We start from the raw sequence: 21,927 nt of genomic DNA, 5'->3' as shown, positions 1-21,927 counted from the left end.
CTTCACTGGACCAACATAGAAGGCCAAAGACGGTGAGGCTGGGATTTTCCAGTGCCGTCCACTGTGAGATTGGAAATTCCTTGTCAGTAAAATTTTCTCTCATCCACAATGATTCTCACCATGGATGAGAACAGAAAGTCTCAACCAGAATTGAAACAGCAAGAAAAATCTTGCTAATAACAGAGAAAAATCTTTAAAGGAAGCAACACAAGTTCAAATTATAAAAGAGTGCAAAGCACTGGAGTTCATTCCCAGAAGAAAATAAATAAATAATGCTAAACTTATATCAAACTCTAATTAGATAGCATTTGAAATACCACGTACAGTCTGGTCTCCATACTACGAGTATAATATTGAGGCACTGGACGAAGAGTGGAAAAGATCTACAGGAACGAGGCAGGATTAAATTATTAACCCAGGGGCTCTTTCTCTGGAAAACTCATTGAGGAAACCCGATGAAGATATTTAAAATTATGAAGGGGTTCAATCAATTGGAAATGGAAAAACTCCAGTATACGGATCTAAAATAACCCACTACACAGATCAAATATAGAATTTGGGAAGATTTTATTTTACACAAGAGTGGTGTGGAACATGAGTATTTGAAGCATTAACACTACCAAGGAGCAGCTTGATGTAGTGAAAGGAGGCTTGTGTAAAATATAAACACAGGCATATAGGTCAGTTGGGCCGGTGGCCTGTTTGAGTAGTGCATTTTTAAAAATTCATTCATGGCAAGTCCACATCACTGATAAGGCGAATATTTATTGCCCATCCCTAATTGCCCTTGAGAGTGGCGGTGAGTTACCTTTTTAAATAAAGCTTGATTGGCTTGCTTCGACATATCAGAAGGCAACCATGTTGTAGATCTGGAGTCACTTGGCCAGGCCAGCTAAGAACAGCAGATTTCCATCCCTAAAGAGATTTGAAAGACAGATGAATTTTTAATGACGATTCAGTGGCTTAATGGTCAGCGTTACTGATACAGATTTATATTTCAGAATTATATAATCGATTGAGTTTGAATTTCCAGCTGTTGTGGTGGTTTTGAACATGTTCCCTTATACTATGCTGATATCACCTCCACCATAATAAATATTTATTTTCCACCCAAGCATGTCATAGTCTACTTTTCTCTTGAGTTCCTTACCTCCCTCTTTCCTTGTTCGGGTCTTTTTTGAATGCCGTTAATCTGTAATAGTTGCAAGGAATTGTCCAAGGCCTAAAATGCCAAATTTTGTTTTCTATAGGTCCTATTTGGCTTGCTGAGTAAAAGTTAAAAGTTTATTTATTTGTCACAAGCCAGCTTACATAACATTGTAATGAAGTTACTGTGAAAATCCCAGTTCTTATTTTATCTTTACTGCATTACTATTTGTTTCACTTTAATCAACATTTCTGCAGCTGTAAATTGAAGTTCTTTGTCTGATGATTGACTTACTATTTTTGTCTTGTTTGAAAGGTTTGTGACTGCCCTCTGTATTGGAAAGCGCCGTTATTTTGTGCTGCTGGCGGAGAAAGAACAGGATATGTCTCTGTTCACAAGTTTGTCGCAATGTGGAGAAAGTAAGTGTTTACTGTCTTGCATCTTATTCCATTCTGAGTAAGAACTGGGTTTGTTACTTCCTTTTATTGAACAAACTTATATTTAGAGTTACGTTAATTACAAAGTTTGTGGGGCAAAACAACCACATCAGAGATTAAATTAGTTTTCAGCAGTTGGTGTTTTTAGTGAAGCAGCAAATCAAATATACTGCGAGTAACACTGTATGAAGTACAGCCACTGAACAAACTAGTTGAAACTAGAGCTTCAAAGATGAGGTCATATAAGTAAACAAAAATTGTAAAACTACTAGTATCAATTTGTGGAAGATTGTGTATTTGAAATTAAATGATATTAAAAAGGAAAAATTAGCTGGACTTCTTTTAACTTTCAGTCAAATGATGTCTCAATTGATACCAACTCGAGGTTAAAATCCCTTATAGATAACTTTTCAAAAAGAGAGATGAATTTCCCGATGGAAATAATTGCACAAGGTTTCACGTTTTAAGGCTTTTACTGTAACAAATGAACTAAAATCAACCTCATCTGAACATCATTGAGTAGGCAACTAATGCAATAAACAAAGAAAGCTACCTTCCCATTAACTGATTAACCCGACCAAAAGTCCCCCGCTACCTTAATACATTACAACACAGTCAGCAGATATGTAGTCTCGTACATAAAGTTCCAAACTCCTGATGGCTTTCCAACAGAAGTCCTTCCCCCCCGCAACGAGTCTTCCAGTTTCGTCTTAAAAGTCCCTTCACTCAATCTATCACTGAATAGTTTTCCAGCAGCAAGACACCTTCTGGCAATTACTCAGTCTTTAAATCTCTACAAACTTCATCTCTTCAAACATTTTCACCAGCATTCTAGTTAGTGGTTAATACAAAAACAGCTTTTCCCTCAGCTGCTTCTGGTCTTCCTCCCCAGTTCCTCTGTTGGTCTGAGAATCTGCGTCCAGAAAGAGCAGCTGTCCCTTTTGTCAAGGTGTGAAAACTGACACTTCTATAGGTTCCAACTGGTGCCTCTGTCCCCATGACGACCAGACCACATCAGCTTGCCTCTGGGAAGGGTTCAATAGGATTTTCATCCTCCTTTCTAGGACATTCTGTTTTATCTTAAAGCATAACCAACCATCTTGCATTAGTAACAATATTTCACAACTGGCATAAAATCAAATATCACACATTTTATAATTGATCATTTCTCAGTTTATCTAGTTGTAAAATACCTCACCAATCTTATTATACGCTCACAAATGTGAATAGTTCAAGGAAATTTGTAACATAATTGGGGGCTGTCATTTAGGTGAAAGCTGCAATTTCATTTGGTCTTGAGACAGGCAACTTTTACATGGTTTTTACTGGGCGTTTTAAACGTTTTGAATCTTTGTTCCAACTTTGGAATAATCATTTAGAACTGAGATGAGGAGAAATTTCTTCACTGAGGGTTGTGAATCTTTGGAAATCCCTATCCCAGATGCTCCATTGTTGACTATACTTAAGGCTGGGATGGACGGATTTTTGGTCTCTCAGGGAATCAAGGGACATGGGAATTACTGGGGAAGTGAATTCAAAGGTCAAGATCACCCATGATCGTGTTGAATGGCAGAGCACCTAGACAGGCCAAATGGTTTACTCCTGCTCCTATCTCATGTGTTCCTGTATGAAATGAACATGCCTGTTAGCATGCTCTATAATATGTGAATTACTTTCTCTCCCCCCCCCCCCCTTCAAAACTATTTAAAGTTTTATAGCTATAATTGAAATCAGATGCTACCACATTATTTGCATCTTAATTCCAATGTTTCAGTTCCAGTAACCATTTTTGAGAGTAGGATCTCTTACTGCCAAAGTTTTTAAAAATATAGCATTTGAACTGTCTAATTAAGGTTTAATGGTTCGTGGGGAGGTGAGATGGTTCCACCACATGAGTACAGTTCTCTCTGTTTCTCCAGGATGATATCATGCCAGGGTTCATCTAATACCTCCACATTATCCTCCTCAGGTGATCATTTTCATGTCATTCTACATAGCAGGTTTCTTCAACCATAGGGTTATATGCATCCTAGCCAAATTTTATGCACTTGTATCCTTTCCTTATCTAGCTCCTTGTAATGTAATTATTAATGGGCAAATGGCAAATGTTTTTTTTTGTCCCACTAACCAGAGAATACTTTAGGAGCTGCCCAATGCTTCAGCTGAAAGTGATCATAAATAAAATTTAGGACCTTCGTGGTCTTTCAGTCTTAGTGCCACATTATGTTATAGTTTTAGTCCACCAAGCTAAGGCAGGAACAGAAGGTTGAAAGATGCATCATTAGCCATAGATAGAATACATTATATAAGAATTGTTTCTACTTTATTCTAAACTTAAAAATACTCGTGGGAGACGACTGGTCAAGTTTCAATAACACTGATTGTAACCATAGATTGATATTCTGACATTTGTGCTTGATTACCTAGAGAAGGAGTCAGAAAGTTGTTATTCTACCCTACTGGAAACTTTAAAAACTCGACCTATGAAGAGCAAGGGAAAATCACAATGATAATTCAAATTGCACATCATATAATGGAGGCTGGAAAGAGTAAGGAAGGTCTACATTTTTCACATGCCTTGTGACTGAGGGAAATAGTTATGAACAATGACTTCACTATGGTCATTTATGCTTGCCATGTGTGGTACATGAAGCGACATGGTGGTGCAAAGAGTAACTCTGCTGCTTCACAGTGTCAGACCTAGGTGTCTGTCTGTGTGGCTTTTGCATCTTTGCCCTGTGTCAACATGAGTTTTTGCCAAGTGTTCAGGTTCCCACAGTCCAAAAATGTGCAGGCTAGGTGGATTGACTGCACCAAATTGTCCCTTAGTTTGTCTGAGAGCGTGGCTATGCTTGATATGGTGTAGTACCCCTCAGGCTATAAGCTCCTGGCTTATAACAACCTGTTCTACGAATAGGCAGAAACAGATGAAACTCTGAGCTATATACCGTCAGGTGTGGAAAGATTGACAGAGTGACAGATTGACAGATGTGTGGTGCCTTTGCTTTATGCAGATGGCTTATGATGAGGAAGAGCATCTGGGTTCCCAACCAAGAATGGAGAAAACGTGTTCGAGAAACGTGCAAATGATTTCGAGTTTTCAGGCTAGGAAGTTGACTGATTTACTTAATTACACATGAGATGTGATAGAACTCCCCCACCTAATAAAAAAAGTTTATATATTTATAACACAAATATCTTTCTTCTTAAAAATTGAAGGATCTTGCAAAACTGCCATGATGATGCATCTAAATTCCTGTATCTTCTGGCAAAGCCTGGATGTAGTTACTTAGAGCAAGAGGACTTCATTCCATTGATACAGGTACTGCATTTTATTCTAAACTTGTGTATTTCCAAAGCATTTTGTGGAATAGTACCAATGTTCATTGACACAGATGCTGTAAGGAATAATCAGGGTGTGTTGAGCATGTTCTTTGGAAGGGTGACTGAAATATTGTGGAAGACAGCTATGTCATGGATGTTGTTTTGGAATTTTTTAGAAAAAAGACAACATTCTTCAAGCACTTACTTTAAAATGGATACTTTCGAGCTCACTAGCTGAACTGTTAAGTGATTTAGCAATGATGAGCATAAGGTGATGACAAACGAGAAAAGAGCAGTAACAAATAGAATTCTGTTCTGCCCATCTGGTAATATTTCACGGTATGCATGAATATTTTGAGAAGAGTAAATTTTTTCATATTTGCTGTTGATGCCAAGCTGACGTATATAACAAGAACGGCAATCCAAGAGATGAACAAATAAGCTAAACATAGCAGGTGCATGTTTAAAATAGGAACAGGGAAAGTATGGGAATAAACAAATGTGGCAAGGAATTGTTTTTTATTTGTTTAAATTTACTTAAAGATTTGAGTCAGCAGTTGTAAATAAAGCCACATTAAAACCAAGTGAAAGAGATTGTCATCAATTTCAGGAAGCGTAGAGGAGAACATGCCCTTGTCTACATCATGATGTGGAATGAGGTGTTGGATTGGGGTAAAACAGAAAGAAATCCCACGCCAGTCCTGTTTGGACTTCAAACTGGTGTTGTGGGATTTCTTTCTGTTTTACCTCAGTCCAACGCTGGCATCTCCACATCATGACTACCATCGACACCGCAAACTGCCGGATCCGAGTGGAGAGGATCTCCAAAAAGATCACGCACATCGATACAGACATCAAGTTTCTACGAAGATGCAAAAAAGCAGACCTGTTTGGACTTTAAACTGGTGTTGTGGGATTTCTTTCTTGTCTACATCAACAGTGATGAAGTAGAAAGGGTCGAGAGCTTCAAGCTTTTAGGTGTCCAGATCACTGATGTGATGTCCTGGTTCCCCGGTGCTGACACTGTAATTAAGAAAGCCCACCCACGCCTCTACTTTCCCAGAAGACTAAGGAAATTTGGCATGTCAGCTACAACTCTCACCAACTTTTCAGATGCACCATAGAAAGCATTCTTACTGGTTGTATCACAGCTTGGTATGGCTTCTGCTCTGCCCAAGACTGCAAGAAACTACAAAAGATTGTGAATGTAGCCCAATTCATCATGCAATCCAGTTTCCCATCCATTGACTTCCCGCTGCCTTGGCAACGCACTCAGCATGATTAAGGACCCCAAGCACCCCAGACATTCTCTGTTCCACCACCTTCGGTAGTGAAACAGATACAAAAGTCTGAGGTTATGTACGAACTGACTCAAGAACAGCTTCTTCCTTGCTGCCATCGGACTTTTGAATGGACTTACCTTGCATTAAGTTGATCTTTCCCTGCACCCTAGCTATGACCGTAACACTACATTGTGCACTCTCTCCTTTCCTTCTCTATGAACTGTATGCTTTGTCTGTATTGCACACAAGAAACAATACTTTTTACTGTATGCTAATACATATAACAATAATAAATCAAATTACTGAGGAATTGCGTATGTAACCTTGACTGTGTTTAAATGCAGCACTGAAGTGGTGTGCGTTGTTGAAAGTGTCATGATCCCTGTGGGGGAACTGTAAACTAAAATACCAAATGTACTATTCAACCTCCAAATGAAGAAATTAACATCATTTACTTCATGTGACTTTTACTTTAACACAAATCAGAAACAACTCAAATTAAACGTGCGTTAACAGGTAAATGATACTTTAAATAAAAAGTTTAGTATCATTTTAAATAGTTTTATAACAAAGATACATTTTACACAAGGACAAGCGTCACCGACTTCAAATCTGTAGCACCATTCACAATTCCAAAGTGCTCCAACTCAGCCTCTGATGGGTAGGATCTGTCAATTACCCACTCAATTGATTCAGCCCTCAAGCCACAATCATTGACAGTGATATTTCATCCCAAAGGCTCTGGAGACAGTCATGATCTGGATGGCGCAGGCCTGTGGACTCTCCTTAGCCATAAGACATAGGAGCAGAATTAGGCCACTCGGCCCATCAAGTCTGCTCTGTCATTCAATCATGGCTGATATTTTTCTCATCCGCATTTTCCTGCCTTTTTCCCATAACCTTGATCCTCTTATTAATCAAGCAGCGTTCACTTTAGTCATAGAGGCAAAGATTCCCCAAAGATTCCTTTATGTGAATCCTTTAATAAACCCCATTAAATGCTCAAGTTAGCTCCGACAAAACTGAAGCAGCAGCAGTAAAACTGTCTAATTTCGAATCCCTATTCTAACCCTATCTTCAGCTTTTTGTTCTGTTTAACTGTGTTAAGTCACATCTCTATATAAACGTGCCTTCTCTATTCACGCCTTTCCTGCATGTCTCCTTTGTTCTTTACATTAGTCGCTTCTTTGTCTGCCTTCTCATGTTTGGCGATATAACTTTTGTTTTAACTTACTTTCTGTTGGTACGGTTTCCAGATGAAGCTTGCCGTGTCACACATGGATCAGTATTTCAGTGTTACAATTAACCTCTTTATGTATGATGCAAAGTCTTAAAAGATCTTTCCAAACACTCATTAAAAGCAATTACAGATTCCACAGACATTTTAGAGACATTATAAATATTCCTTACTATACTGCTTCCAAGTCGATGGTAATCACAGGTAAAACATTACACAAAGGGCTTGCCAGGCTCTTGAAGCAGAGGTGAAAGATGATATGGCATATTCCATTCAAAGAAGAAAAAGGATGTTTGCTCAGTGTCTGAGAAGACCCATTATCAATCAACACCACAAATTGTTTTAACTGCTATTTAACTTTAAAATGACCAGATATTTTTACCAGGACCATCTAATTCTACCTCAAAAACATCTCAAGATTCTGCTGTTTCTGAGCTCAACTGCAGCTGAAACCTTCATGCCTTTATTAACTCTAGAATTAACTATTCCAATGGACTCCTGGGCAATTTCCCACATCCTACCTTCCATAAACTTGAGTTCATTCAGCATTCTGCTGCCGATGGCCTAATGCACACCAACCGTTTGTCCATCGCTTCTATCTTTGCTAGCCTGCATTGTGGCCCTGGTGTCAAATTTCCCCTTATAATCCTCTGGTAAAATGCCCTAAGTTTTTTTTTATAATGTTCAAAGCATTATTTAAATGCATGTTGTTTGTGGGATTTTTTGCCAAAATGTCAACAATGGTAGTACTTCAAATTTGTTGGGAAATTCTTTGGACTGTCCTGAGGATGTAAAAGATGCTATATAAATGCAACTTTTTTCCAACAAAAGTAAACTGCTGCTTAGACGCATCAAAAATATTTGGTTAAACAAGCAAAGATTGTTCCATTTTGTCAGAAGCACTAAATTTGAAATAGTTTGTAAAATATTTTAGGCAATGTGACCAGGAGAATTTTGTACTTTATTGCTCTTGGATATGAGTGACTTGCAGGTGTAATTCGATTTTGATTTGTTGAGATAATGTGGGATACGATTGGGGTCTGCGAAATGCTCAGATTATAGGTGTAGATATGAAAAGACCATTTGGCATGTGATTGAGCACAGGTTACAAAGCATAAATTTAACTGAAGAGTCCTCAAGCAGAGCGGAACTTTGATAGGCGTTCACCTGCACTGACGGGCACGTGGAAGAGAATTCTTGCAAAAGTATTTGGTTCTGTGTGGATATAACTCCTTCACAAAAGCAGCTAATTAAATATCTGGGACAGGTGTGAATTAAAGATTAAGCACCTTGGTTATCTTCATGTTTTGCTCATTTGGAGGAAGCCAGAAGTGTTTTCATTGAACATGAAGTTAGTGCTGTAAAAGAGATAGGTAAACAGTTGTGGGGCTGTATCTTGGAGATTAAAGATCATTTAATCTGAGTTTTTCCTTCGAGCTGTGGATCTATATTTCTGTAAACATCTATCCATGAGCCATATGTTTTTTTTCCTCATTCTACACTTGTGTAAAATAGCCTTTGCATCTTAATGATTTTTGGGCTATTTAACTGCAAATGATGCAGCACATCATAGAAAATCTATCTCAAAAAATCTGTGCTTTTTTTAACCTACATGAACCTAAAACTCAGATACTCGGGTCTAAAAGTAACTGTGGAAATGTGCAACCAGGCAGCATGGTGGCACAATGGTTAGCATTATTGCCTTGCAGCGCCAGGGACCAGGGTTTGATTCCCGCCTTCGTAACTGTCTCTGCAGAGTCTGCACATTCTCCCCATGTCTGCATGGGTTTCTTCTGGTGCTCCAGTTTCCTCCCACAGTTTTGAAAGGTGTGCTGGTTAGGTGCATTGCCAATGCTAAATTCTCCTTCAGTGAACCCGAACAGGCACCGGAGTGTGGCGACTAGGGGATTTTCACAGTAACTTCATTGCAATGTCAATGAGAACATAACACAAGAACTAGGAGCAGGAGTAAGCCATCTGGCCCCTTGATCATTCAATATGATCATGGCTGATCTTTTTATGGACTCAGCTCCACTTACCCACCTGCTCACCATAAACCTTAATTCCTTCACTGTTCAAAAATTTATCTGTCCTTGCCTTAAAGACATTCAATGAGGTAGGCTCAACTGCTTCACTGGGCAGGGAATTCCACAGATTCACAATCCTTTGTGTGAAGAAGTTCCTCCTCAACTCAGTCCTAAATCTGCTTCCCCTTATTTTGAGGCTATGCCTCCTAGTTCTAGTTTCACCCGCCAGTGGAAACAATTTCTCTGCTGCTATCTTATCTATTCCCTTCATAATCATATTTGTTTGTATAAGATCTCCCCTCATTCTTCTGAATTCCAGTGAGTATAGCCCCAGTCTACTCAGTCTCTCCTCATAAGCCAACCCCCTCAATTCCAGAATCAACCTAGTGAATCTCCTCTGCACCCTCTCCAGTGCAGTATATCCTTTCTCAAATAAGGAGACCAAAACTGTACACAGTACTCTGGGTGTGGCCTCACTAGCACCTGATACTGCTGCAACATAGTCTTGTTGTTTTTAAACTCCATGTCTCTAGCAATGAAGGACAAAATTCTATTTGCCTTCTTAATTTCCTGCTACACCTGCAAACCAATTCCTTGAGATTCCTGCGCAAGGACACCTAGGTTCCTCTGCACAGCAGCATACTGCAGTTTTTTATCATTTAAATAATAGTCTATTTTGCTGTTGTTCCTGCCAAAATGGATGACCTCACATTTACCAACATTGTACTCCATCTGCCAGACCCTCGCCCATTGACTTAGATTATCCATATCCCTTTGCAGACTTTCAGTGTCCTCTGCACACTTGGCTCTTCCACCAATCTTCGTGTCATCTGTGAATTTTTGCGCACTACACTTGGTTCTCAACTCCAAGTCATCTATGTAAATCATAAACTATTGTGGTCCCAACACTGATCCTGAGGCACACCACTAGTCACTGACTGCCAACCAGAAAAACACCCATTTACCTCCACTCTTTGCTTCCTGTGCTTTAATGTAAGCTGCCTTGTGACATTGATAAATCAACTTTAAAAAATGCTAGCAACAAAGACTTTATAAGAACTCGGCCAAAAATACTGTTGGTTTGTTTGTCAGTTCTGAGAAATAATGATCTCCAATATTCTCCATCACTAATATGCACCCAGACCCACATTATTTTAAAATAAGGGCTGCATCCTTTTTTTGTCCACTCATAGCCCACTTGTAAATTGTTAAAACAGTTTCCTCTATGCTATTTAAAACAGTAGAAGTGGATGCGGCCATCAAACCAGTAGTTGACGTGAAGACTGTAGAAGTTATTTCAGTGAAGTAATTAATTCTGGCATTTGATCTTTCTTTTTGCATCATGAGCTGGTGACATTTGATCTGACTCTTTTGATAAATGAAATAAAAATCTCTTCAGAGTGAAATCAATTTCTTCTGGTAACCCTTAAAACATTGATTTATGTGTTCTATATATTACTTCATTCAAGGTGGTTAGGTTTCTGAGTGGAGCCTCACCTTCCCATTTAAAATGCATGGAAACAGTTTATAAGTAAACATACCATCTTAATCAATGCAGCTTTCAAGGTCAGTTTCTTTTTCCCTTGGCAATTTTTCTAATGTAAAAGTTCAGTTTAGCAACTTTTTAGTATTGGAAAAATAAGGGAATTGTGTGGGTTATTTCTGCAATATAATGGAACTGAGAAATCAACCTTTGATTAGTGGATGCAAGATTTATTTTGTGGGACTGAAGTCATTTTGACTAGGTTTTATGGCAAAGTATCCTTGCCAAGCACTATGTAATTGACGCTGTTGTTAGAAAAATGTGCCATCTGTATTGGTACATGTAGAAGAAATCTAAAAATATCTTAGAATTTAGTTACTGAATTTGTATTAATCATGTACTTTCTGACCTGTTTAGTACCAGTCTAATGAGATATGTGCTAACACTCTAATATTTGAAAGCTGTTTTTAATGCATCAGGACACAGCTACTCTATAAATACAGACATTGCAATAGTGGTTTACTACAGGTGTCTTTATTAGTTGGGAGCTGGAGGTGAGGGGGGAAGGTGTTCAAATGAGTTGGGAAGATTTTTTACAGAAGTTAAGGGATATGTCACCAATGTACTATTCCTTTGGAGTGTGTCTGCCATCCCAAAATCTTCCTTGGAATTTCCCTTTCTCCTTGTATTCTCCTCTGCGACCATTAGTCCAGAGCTGATGATACCATAGACAGCTAAAGCATTCCCAGGGTTCTTGCGGTACTACTTCTGGCTGCTCGGCCATTTAAGAATGAAATAAAGAAGCTCAATCTTCTCATGGTTGCTTTAGTTTAAAAATTTACATCTAAGCTTTGGTTCCATTGGGTGGCATGCCAGCTAGTGTTCCACTGCTTTCAAATGACCTCTAAAGAGATGGTGGAAGTACAGTTTAAAGAATACCCATTCCCTCCTCTACTCTGTCATTATATCACTTTGGCATCAATTTACTCCAATTTTCAAAAATTGTAAGCTAGCAATCCCTCCAGTGATTTACAATTCATTTTTATATTTCTTTTGAGAGACTTTTTTTATGACAAAATGTTTTTATTCTCTAACAATGTGGTGAAGTACTTTAGGAGAGTTGTCCAAAGGTGAATCTGCAGAAGGAAGTATGACAGAAAACCAGCTGAACATGATGCTTTTGCTTTCTTCATTCTTGTGTCTCCCCAAATACTCATGCATCAGCCTCTTTATTGTTTTATTCATCATGAGATTTGATTTGTTGCAATATTTCCCAAATGGTCTATTTCAAATCATGTTTAGATAAACCAGAACAAAATTATATATGGATATGTTTATTTTAAGTTGTGACTGATATTTGTTCTTTAATATGTAATATAATTAGTAATTAAACATATTTATGCTACTTTTTCTAAAAACAAGAGTTTCTTTTGTGAATAAGAATCATTCTACCATTGTAAGCATCTGTTATTCTATTTATGAATATATACTTTTATGTATATTTGTATACTTTTGTTTCGAGGGCAACTGTGTCATCTTATTCTGACCTAATTTGCCCACTAGAGCTATTGCATAGTCAAACAAGTTCTCCCAAAAGTTTACACACTTTACAAATGTAGTATATAACTTTATGTTCAAACTACCATGAATCCAAAGCCCCCTCAAACTTCCCTGCAACTACTGTAAGTTCTCAACCACAACCTGATATTGCCCTCTTTTAGAGAACTGTTTATGCTTTCAGAGTGGTAGCAAACATAATCTACCATTTTTAGGTTGATTGATGACTTTTGCAAGGTGTTAACCATCAAATCATTCTAATGGCAAATTGATGTGGATATAAACATTTAGTCTGTTCCTAACGTAAATAACTTCACCCCATGGAAGAAATTAAGGAATCTTAAGTTGGGTGGCAAGTGTGCAAATGAGCTTGTTTGTCTAATGAAAGCAACACAATGAAAGAAGCACCACTATATAGCTGCTTTCGTAACTGGAGGGTGACCAAAACTGGTTCATAAGTGTACGACTTGTGAACTATCATCACTGCTGTTATATAGGCAAATCTGATACTGTAGGACAGTGGTCCACAAAATGGATTAGGATGAATTACCAATTTATAAGTTTTACTGGCAATATTTGAATTGCGACTATTGGCCATGATACCAGGAAAACATTTGCGTCGTCTTGTTTCAAAAAATGTTTTAAAAGCCACTGTAATAGGCAGATAAGGCCTGGGTTTATTACCTGACCTGAAAGGTAGCATCCCTGGTAATGCAGCACCTCTGTGGTGCAGAGTTTCAGTATTATTCTTGATTCTGTTATCGCCTAGAAAGGAACATCAAGACAAAACCTTCCAACACAAAATTAAGAGTTCTGCTAGAGCCAAGCTAATGTTTGGACATGACATATGCACAAAATGGATTCAAGTATTAAGTTGGGACTGGAACTTGTTTAATGTTTCTTTTGTAAAACATCAGATATGGGGTAGTGGGATCCCTGACGGTTGCCCATGAGAAAATTGAGATGAACTCTTGAGTTGTGACTGTATTTTTTACATAGGCTTAAAGCAAAATACCGCTAATACTGCAGATCTGAAATAAAAACAGAAAGTGCGGGAAACCTCAGCAAGTCTGACAGCAGCTGTGGTGAGAAGAACAGAATTAACATTTTGAGCGTTTAGCACTGCTGCCTCACAGCGCCGGGGCCTGGGCTTGATTCCAGGCTTGGGTGACTGTGTGGAGTTTGCACGTTCTCCCCATGTCTGCATGGGTTTCCTCCAGGTGCTCTGGTTCCCTCCCATAGTCCAGATGTGCAGGTTAGGTTGATTGACCATGCTGAATTGCCCCTTAGTGTCAGGGGGTTAATAGGCCAAATAAGTGGGGTTATGTGGGTAGGACCTGGGTGGGTTTGTGATCAGTGCAGACTCGATGGGCCCAAAATGGCCTCCTTCTGCACTGTAGGGATTCTATGCATCTAATTTGGCTTTTCAGACTTCCGAAGAAGTCAAATTGGACTTGAAACTTTAATTCTGTTTTTCTCTCCACAAATGCTGTCAGATCAGCTGAAGTTTTCCTGCACTTTCTGTTTTCATTTTCATATAGGCTTTTGTACCATAGAGTTGATTTTCTGCTTCAGCCTTAATGTAGATGTTTCTTGTTGGTGCCAAGATAATCATCACTCCAACGAGCTGACAACCTGAATTTTCTGTGGTCAGCTCATGTATTTTATTTGTAACCAAAAGTCAGATGTTATATTGTGCTTCTCACTGATCACTTGCAGGTAAATACTGAACAGTTTATTTTGGGGAGGAGAGAAAGAATATCCGCGTAAGTGATCAATAGAGGGCCAAGGATATGTGCACCGGAGTTGATTAGAGCTTTGCAGTTCTTTAATGAAGTTGTATTGATTAGAGTCCTCTCTCTTGTCCCAGTGGCAGGATGAGTCATCTGAGAAGTTTATGGAGAAAGTCATTTGCACGGGGTTCAGGTTTTCATCCAAACCTCTATTGGTTTCCAAGTCATGGGATACAGGAAGAGAGGTCGGAAAGATAGCACAAGCGTTTTTGGCTTTGGTGTTTCCCCTGGTTACAAGTCTCTGGTGTTCATCCCAAAGTTGATTCCAAATGTTTAATTTTGTTGTACTAGGAGTGTATTGAAACTCTCTGCCCAGTGTTCTGCCGATGTTTGCCTGGTAATCTGATGGCTCTGGGTGTGGTTGTAAATAAATAAATTGTTAAGTTCATCTTGCAGACATGGAAGGAGAAACCTTGTGAGGAGGTGTGTTAATTGCAATAGGACTGGCGGGAAAGAAACCATTGAGAGAAGAAACCATCTTACTTTTCATTCTTCCATTGCTCCTTTCTTTCTCCATGGATCTGAATCTATTTTTATTTGATTTATTATTGTCACATATATTAGTATATAGTGAAAAGTATTGTTTTTGCGCACTATACAGACAAAACCTACCATTCATTGAGAAGGAAACAAGAGAGTGCAAAATGTAGTGTTACAGTCATAGCTAGGGTGTAGAGAAAGATCAACTTAATCCAAGGTAATCCATTCAAAAGTCTGTCAGCAGCAGGGAAGAAGCTGTTCTTGATTCAGTTGATACATGACCTCAGACTTTTGTTTCTTTTTCCCAAAGGAAGAAGGTGAAAGAGAGAATATCCAGGGTACGTGGGGCCCTTAGTTATGCTGTCTGCTTTGCCGAGGCAACGGGTAATGTAGACAGAGTCAGTGGTTGGGAGGCTGGTTTGCTTTGATGGATTGGGCTACATTCATGACCTTTTGTAGCTCCTTGCAGTCTTGGGCAGAGCAGGAGCCATGCCAAGCTGTGATACAACCAGAAAGAAGGCTTTTTGTGGTGCATCTGTAAAAATTGATGAGAGTCATAGCTGACATGTCAAATTTCCTTAGTCTTCTGAGAAATTAGAGGCATTGGTGGGCTTTTTTGACTATATTGTCGGCATGGGGGGACGAGGACTGATTATTGATAATCTGGACACCTAAAAACTTGAAGCTCTCGACCCTTTTTATTTTGTCCTTGTAAATGTAGACAAGGGCATGTTCTCCTTTATGCTTGAAGTCATTGACAATCTCCTTCATTTTGTTGATGTTGAAGGAGAGATTATTGTTGCTGCACCAGTTCACCAGATTCTGTATCTTATTCCTGCACTCTGTCTCGTCATTGTTTGAGATCGGCACACTTCAGTGGTGTCTTCAGCAAACTTGAAAATCGCATTTTAATTCCGGCAATTGAAGTGGAAAGAACATGTGGGTGAATTTGTTCTTGATTGATAGCATAAATATGGCTGAGATGCACTTCTAGCACAGCCACACAACCCCCTAAAGGAAGAGGAATCCAGGGATTCTCTGGGACACTATTATCATGAGTATATTCAAGAATGGAGTCAAATCGGCTTAAGGTAATGATAGAGGAGTCTCCCTGCTCTCTGCCACAAGGAATATCATTCCAAAGATGTTCTTCAATCACCTCGCCCAGTGGTCAAAGAACTCCTTCCAGAGTCTGTAGTTTTCAGCCATCAAGAGGCACCATAGATCTTCACTAGATCTGTGCTTCAAATCCAAGAACAATGCAGTAAACAGCACCGACTGCTGTGCTTGGCCTTTTTTTTTTGCCTCACAAAAGCCTTTGACTCTTTCAATCTCAGTGGCTATGAAGGAACGATAATATGTTTTCAACTCAGGATGATGGGCTTGGAGGGGAACTTCCAGGTGGTGGTGTTCCCATGTGGAAACAATTTGGGTTCCTTCATAGCCACTGAATCAATATCCTGGAACTCCTTCCCAATAGCACTATGGGTATACCTGCAGTGGAATTATACCAGCACTGTGGTACATCCACACCACATGGACTGCAGTGGTGCATGAGGATAGCTTTTCATGAGTCCTGTGACTGACCAAAATGAAGAGAGCTCATTTGGGACCTCATCAAGTGGCTTTGTCAGGAACACGGAAGAGTCAGGGCAAGTGTCCAACTCTCCAAGCATCACCTGCCCTATATGTGAGAGAGTCTGCAGATTACACATTTGAACTCCGAACGCATTGCACCAGAGTGGAAGCAAGGCATCTTCAATTCCAAGGTAGCAATTCGGCAGCTCATTTTTACAGTGTCTGATATTTTTTGTTTGCTTGGGGCAATGATAAGTAGCTTTGCTTTGCAAAAATGTGTTTTAAATTTTCTTACTCTGGCAACTTTCTTAAATTACTGAAGAATCTCCTTTTCAAAAGTAATAATGAAACGGTTTCACCTATCATTAAGAAAGAAACAGCAGATCTTCATCTGTTCAGACTGGCTGTCAGCAGCCCTGTGGTTCTTACCACCCCAGAGGTTTCTAACAAGGCAGAGGCAATGCACACACAGCTGTGTCTCCTGGAGCCAAATTAGTGGGTTGGTTGCCATTTTTGGTTGATTCACAGAAAAGTTGCATAATTTTTGAGATTGACGCAAACTATATTTTTGAATGTTCCAGAGTTTTGGACAAATGCAATTGGGCACAAACTTGTATGACAGATTCTTTACTGTATTTTCCACAGCACATTCTAACACCGAGTGATTTGAAAGGGGCGTCTTGACAAATATATGAATAGGATGGGAATGGAGGGCTATGGTCCCTGGAAGGATGGGGGATTTTAGTTCAGTTGGGCAGCATGGTTGGTGCAGGCTTGAAGGGCCTATTCCTGTGCTGTAATTTTCTTTGTTCTTTGGTCTAGTGGCAGAGCTTGCATTGTAGTCTTAATTAATTTCCGTCATTAAACCAGGAGTAGACCATTTAGCTTCTCAAGCTCATTCTGCTCGTTCAGTTATATCATCACTGATCTGTATCTAATTTTCTGTTGAGCTTTTTGAGGAGTGAATCCCAGATTTCAGAGGAATTGACATGGCTGTGATGTTTCTGATGTAAAGTCAGCTGATGCTATTTGAATGTTTTTAAAATAGAAAAGAGGCTAATGATTTGAAATGCCTAAGAAATCATCATGAGAACTGTACTGTTTGAACAGCTGTTGGTTTCCTTTTATAGGATGTGGTAAACACACACCCTGGGTTGACGTTTCTAAGAGAAGCTGCAGAATTTCACACCCGATATATTACCACAGTAAGTACATCTTCTAGAGGACTGTTTTTAACTGATGTTTTTGTCATCTGTTTCTCTCAACTAAATTGTTACAACTCTGTTAGTTGGATAATAGCTTAAAAATGGAGGCTGCTCCACTTTATGGTTTGGGGGAGGGATGTGGGGGAATGGTATGTGGCCCATCTAACTGAAGGGATAGGCAACTTGAGATCGAAGGGTAAACTGGTTTGGCAATTCATGGAATATTAAGATGGGAGGGTACCAGCAGATTGCTGATGGATGACTCTGGTACAAGGAGTTATCAGATGGTGGGCCAGGGTGATTGGAGATGGTTTTGGCTGATTTGCTCATGAAGAGGTTAGAAGGGGGACTGACTGACCCATCACAACAGCAAGGAGAAGCCATGAGAGTGGAATGTTCACCTGAGAAGGTTACTTATGTTACTTATGCTCCCTTCCTGACTCACATGGGTGCACTTGTTGTCTGCAGCCCTTCGCTGCTGAGCATTTTTCCTGAACCATACTATTCCCACTGCCCTGCTAAATTACCATAGCTTTGTATTTTACTACTTCAAATATTTATCTAATTTTCCTTTCAGGGAAGCAGTGGTATTCATCTGAACCGCCCCCTTTGGTTTGAGTTGGCATTTAGCTGCAAGCTCTGGTTATTTAAAGTGTTGACTTCTCAACCTTGCTGTGAAATTTTTTGAAGTGCCATTTATTTCCCCTCAGATAAAATTATAAACTATAAAACATAAAAGCCCTTTTAATTCACTAAGTTTTTTTAGGGAAGGATGTCTTGTCCTTGCGTGGTTTGGTTTGCATGTGACTCAATGCCTTCTGAAATGACTTAGTAAATTATTTTGTTACATTGAACCAGTACAAAAAGTTGAATAAGAGTAAGGCTGGTTGAATTGTTGAGTATCAACCTTTGCACTGGACACGACAATGGCACAACCAGTCTCATCGACCCTGCAAAGTTGTCCTCACTAACATTTGGGAATCTTTCTCAAAACTGGGAGAGCTGTCCCACAGTTCAGTCATGCAGCAGATTGACTTGTTCATCCTTTTGGCACATACTTGGCAATGTTCCAGACTCCTTTATCACCATCCCTGAATATGTCTATTGTCTCAGTGCCAGAATAAACCTGGAGCTGGCAACAGGTAGTCAAGGAGTAGGAATCTTCTGGATCCCTTGAAAACATATCAGGTCAAATACGGGCAAGGAAACCTCCTGCTGATTTAGCACTGGTTATCATCTCTCAACTGATTAAACAGTACTACTCCATGTGGAACACAGCTTGCAGGAAGAACTTGAGTTACAAGGGCATAAAATGTACTCTGTGGAGAACCTCTGTCCTTGGGATGTGAACATCTCTGGCATTTATTGTCCAGATAAATTCCCTCATGTGTAGCAACGCCCCAAGGCCCCTTTGACCTTTCAATCCTGCGACCTCTTCTACCCAAAAGAATGAGACCACCAGGTCAGGGAGCACCACCTCCTGCAAGTTGCTCTCCAAATCACATAGCGCTCCATGCTACATGGAAATATAGCACTATTTCTTCACAGTCACTGGGTCAATCCTGTATCTTTCTCCCAAATAGTATTGTGGGTCTACTTGCATCCCGTAGGTTGAAGTAGACAGTTCAGTATCATTTTCTCAAGTGGATGGGCAATAAAAGAGTGCAAAAGGTGGGGTTGAAGTGGATCCCTTATCATTACGCAATTGTTGGGGTTGTCTATACCACTGGTACCCACCAATTTTTCTTCGCTACAATCCCTAGGCTTACAAACCTTTGGCCTTTTTGCCAAATTTTCTCATGTTTCCCTGTTCTGCTATAATAACTTACATTACTGCTGAACGCACATTTTTGTTTACTTGTCTCATTACCACCTACTCTTGCCTTGCACCAGCATCCCCTTTGCATTTTATCATTCCTGCCCTGTCACGTACCATCCCTATGTTCTTTACTCCTGCTCCCCCCCCATAACCCTCTTTTTAACCCGATTACATGCTTAAAAATTGTTGTTTTCTGAACATCTTCCAGTTCTGATCTTGTTTAACTTATTCTCTAATCTCTGGGCTATTTCCCGTTTGGTATTATCTGCAGATTTTATCTGCAGTGTTTCTGTTTTAATTTTGGCATTTTATTATACAGGTCATACAGAGGATATTTTACACAGTAAACAGATCGTGGACAGGACGCATAACTTGTACAGAAGTTAGGAAAAGCAACCTTTTACAGGTTTGATAGTCTGCCATCCTTTTAGATATTCTTACCTTATATGAGCCTTTCCATTCTTTTCCACTATTATCACCATGGTACTTGAATTTCCAGTAATTGCTTTATCTCTGATCCAAAAATCAAACTCCATTAATCACTGCTAGTATTTTCATTTGTTTACTTTAATAGAAACTTTCTTAAGATAGGACTTGTCAGATTTCTTCTGTCTTTCACAACTTGCATAGAACTGTGTTGTGAGCATATGATGATTTAAGAGCAACTATATATTCAGCACCGCCTGAGTTGCAGTAATTGTAACTACAATAAATTTCAACAGCCATAATTAGAAAAATGCTTAATCCCCATTATTGACTGAGTAAATTCAACAGTATTGATCCATCCAAACTATTTCTAAATTTTAAAATGAGATTTACACTAAAATTGTTAATGGATAACCAAGGTGAATAATTTACAGTTTTCACTGTTGGCTTGCAAGTAAGTCATGCATCAACAGAGTACAAATGGTGGGAATGTTGCTAAATTTAAGTTTAGATTCTATTATGGGCGGCACAGTGGTTAGCACTGCTGCCTCACAGAGCCAGACACCAGGTTCGATTCCCACTTGAGTCACCCTCTGTGTGGAGTCTGCACGTTCTCCCCATTGTCTGCATGGGTTTCCTCCCACAGTGTGAAAGACGTGCTACTTAGGTGCATTGGCCATGCTAAATTCTCCCTCAGTGTACCCGAACAGGTGCCAGAGTGAGGTGACTAGAGGATTTTCACAGTAACTTCTTTGCAGTGTGAATGTAAGCCTACTTACAACACTAATAAACAAACTTTAAACTTATTCATTTAAATTATCCTCAGCTGATGGTTAATTATCTGCAGTGTTAGAGTAATTACTTTATGAATAATTTTTATGAACTCTCGAGTAAGGGTATGTTTTTTAATTCATAGAATCTAGTCTTATTGGAAGAAGAGGAGGACATTAATCAGCTCACAGAATTTTTCTCCTATGAGCACTTTTATGTGATCTATTGTAAATTCTGGGAACTTGACACTGACCATGACCTCTACATTGATCAGAAGGACCTGGCAAGACATAATGATGATGGTATGACATGCAACATGAAGTAGCAGGTTATTAAGAGTCAGCTGCTTGATGTTTTAAATGACAGAACATGCATAAATAAATGGTAAAAAGCTATTTAAAGTCAGCTTCCTTTACTTGCTGGAGCATAAACCTGTTCACAAAACAGAAAACCTGTATGTACTGACTATTTTTTATCCTGCTCATTTCATCAAGGCAAACAGAATGTAATTAAATAACGGTCCATCAATAATTACTTTTATCTGTGAGAAAAATAATTAAATGCACGCTCATTATATGCAATATGAACAGGAGATATTGTATTAATTCTATTTATCATGGTGAAAACATTAAGTTTGGAAACATTTTTCTTTTGTGCTTTCATCAGTCCAAAATCATTCATTGAGCATCCTGTTCATTATTTTAGTTGAAAGCAGATTGCGAGTGTTTTACAGACCGTCTCATTGGTCAGTTCTTGAGGCTAACTAAATAATTGTCATAACTGTGTTATGAATCTTGGCCACCAGCATTTCAACTATTGAGAGTCAGTGAACTGGAGTTGAATTGAAGCTCCCTAACATTTACACTCACCTTTTCCTGCAGATCTTGGGAGTTGCTATCTTGCATTCACGCAATTTTGTAAACAATTTATTTAGAAAAACATTGTAAAGCTTAGACATGTGGGCTGGGATTTCTTATCTATTCTACAAAATGCCCAGGTCATCTAATACTAATGATTGGGGGGGTAAATTCACAGGCTGCCAGCTGCAGGGAGAGATGGTATAGTGGTAATGCCACTGAACTGTAATCCAGAGGCCCAGCCTTATCATCTGGAAACATGGGTTCAGTTCCTGCCATGGCAGCTAGTAGAATTTAAAATCAAATTAATAAATCTGGAATTATAAAGCTAATCTCAATATTGGTGATCATGTGATTTAAAAACCCATTTGGTTCACTAATGCACTTTCTGTGAAGGGAATCTGCAATCCATACTCAGACCTGCTTGCTTGTGACTCTAGACCCACAAGGCAATATGGTTGGCCTACCATGCTATTCAATACAAGAGCAATTAGGGACGGGCA

At 39.2% G+C, this 21,927-nt stretch overlaps 1 protein-coding gene across 2 annotated transcripts in view; it reads left to right on the top strand.

The window, feature by feature from the left end:
- Positions 1–21,927, top strand: part of ppp2r3b (protein phosphatase 2, regulatory subunit B'', beta) — a 131,955-nt gene that overhangs the window by 79,096 nt on the left and 30,932 nt on the right. For both annotated transcript variants that reach the window (XM_080197645.1, XM_080197646.1), the window contains 5 exons: positions 1,463–1,566; positions 4,804–4,906; positions 17,477–17,551; positions 19,690–19,776; positions 20,713–20,869. In XM_080197645.1, the coding sequence (XP_080053771.1) occupies positions 1,463–1,566; positions 4,804–4,906; positions 17,477–17,551; positions 19,690–19,776; positions 20,713–20,869 (526 nt within the window). The remainder of the gene's footprint in view (positions 1–1,462; positions 1,567–4,803; positions 4,907–17,476; positions 17,552–19,689; positions 19,777–20,712; positions 20,870–21,927) is intronic.

This window comes from Carcharhinus amblyrhynchos, chromosome 10 (assembly GCF_965287045.1).
Source record: "Carcharhinus amblyrhynchos chromosome 10, sCarAmb.v2.hapA, whole genome shotgun sequence".
NCBI lineage: Eukaryota > Metazoa > Chordata > Chondrichthyes > Carcharhiniformes > Carcharhinidae > Carcharhinus > Carcharhinus amblyrhynchos.
This window is presented reverse-complemented; position numbering and strand designations above follow the sequence as displayed.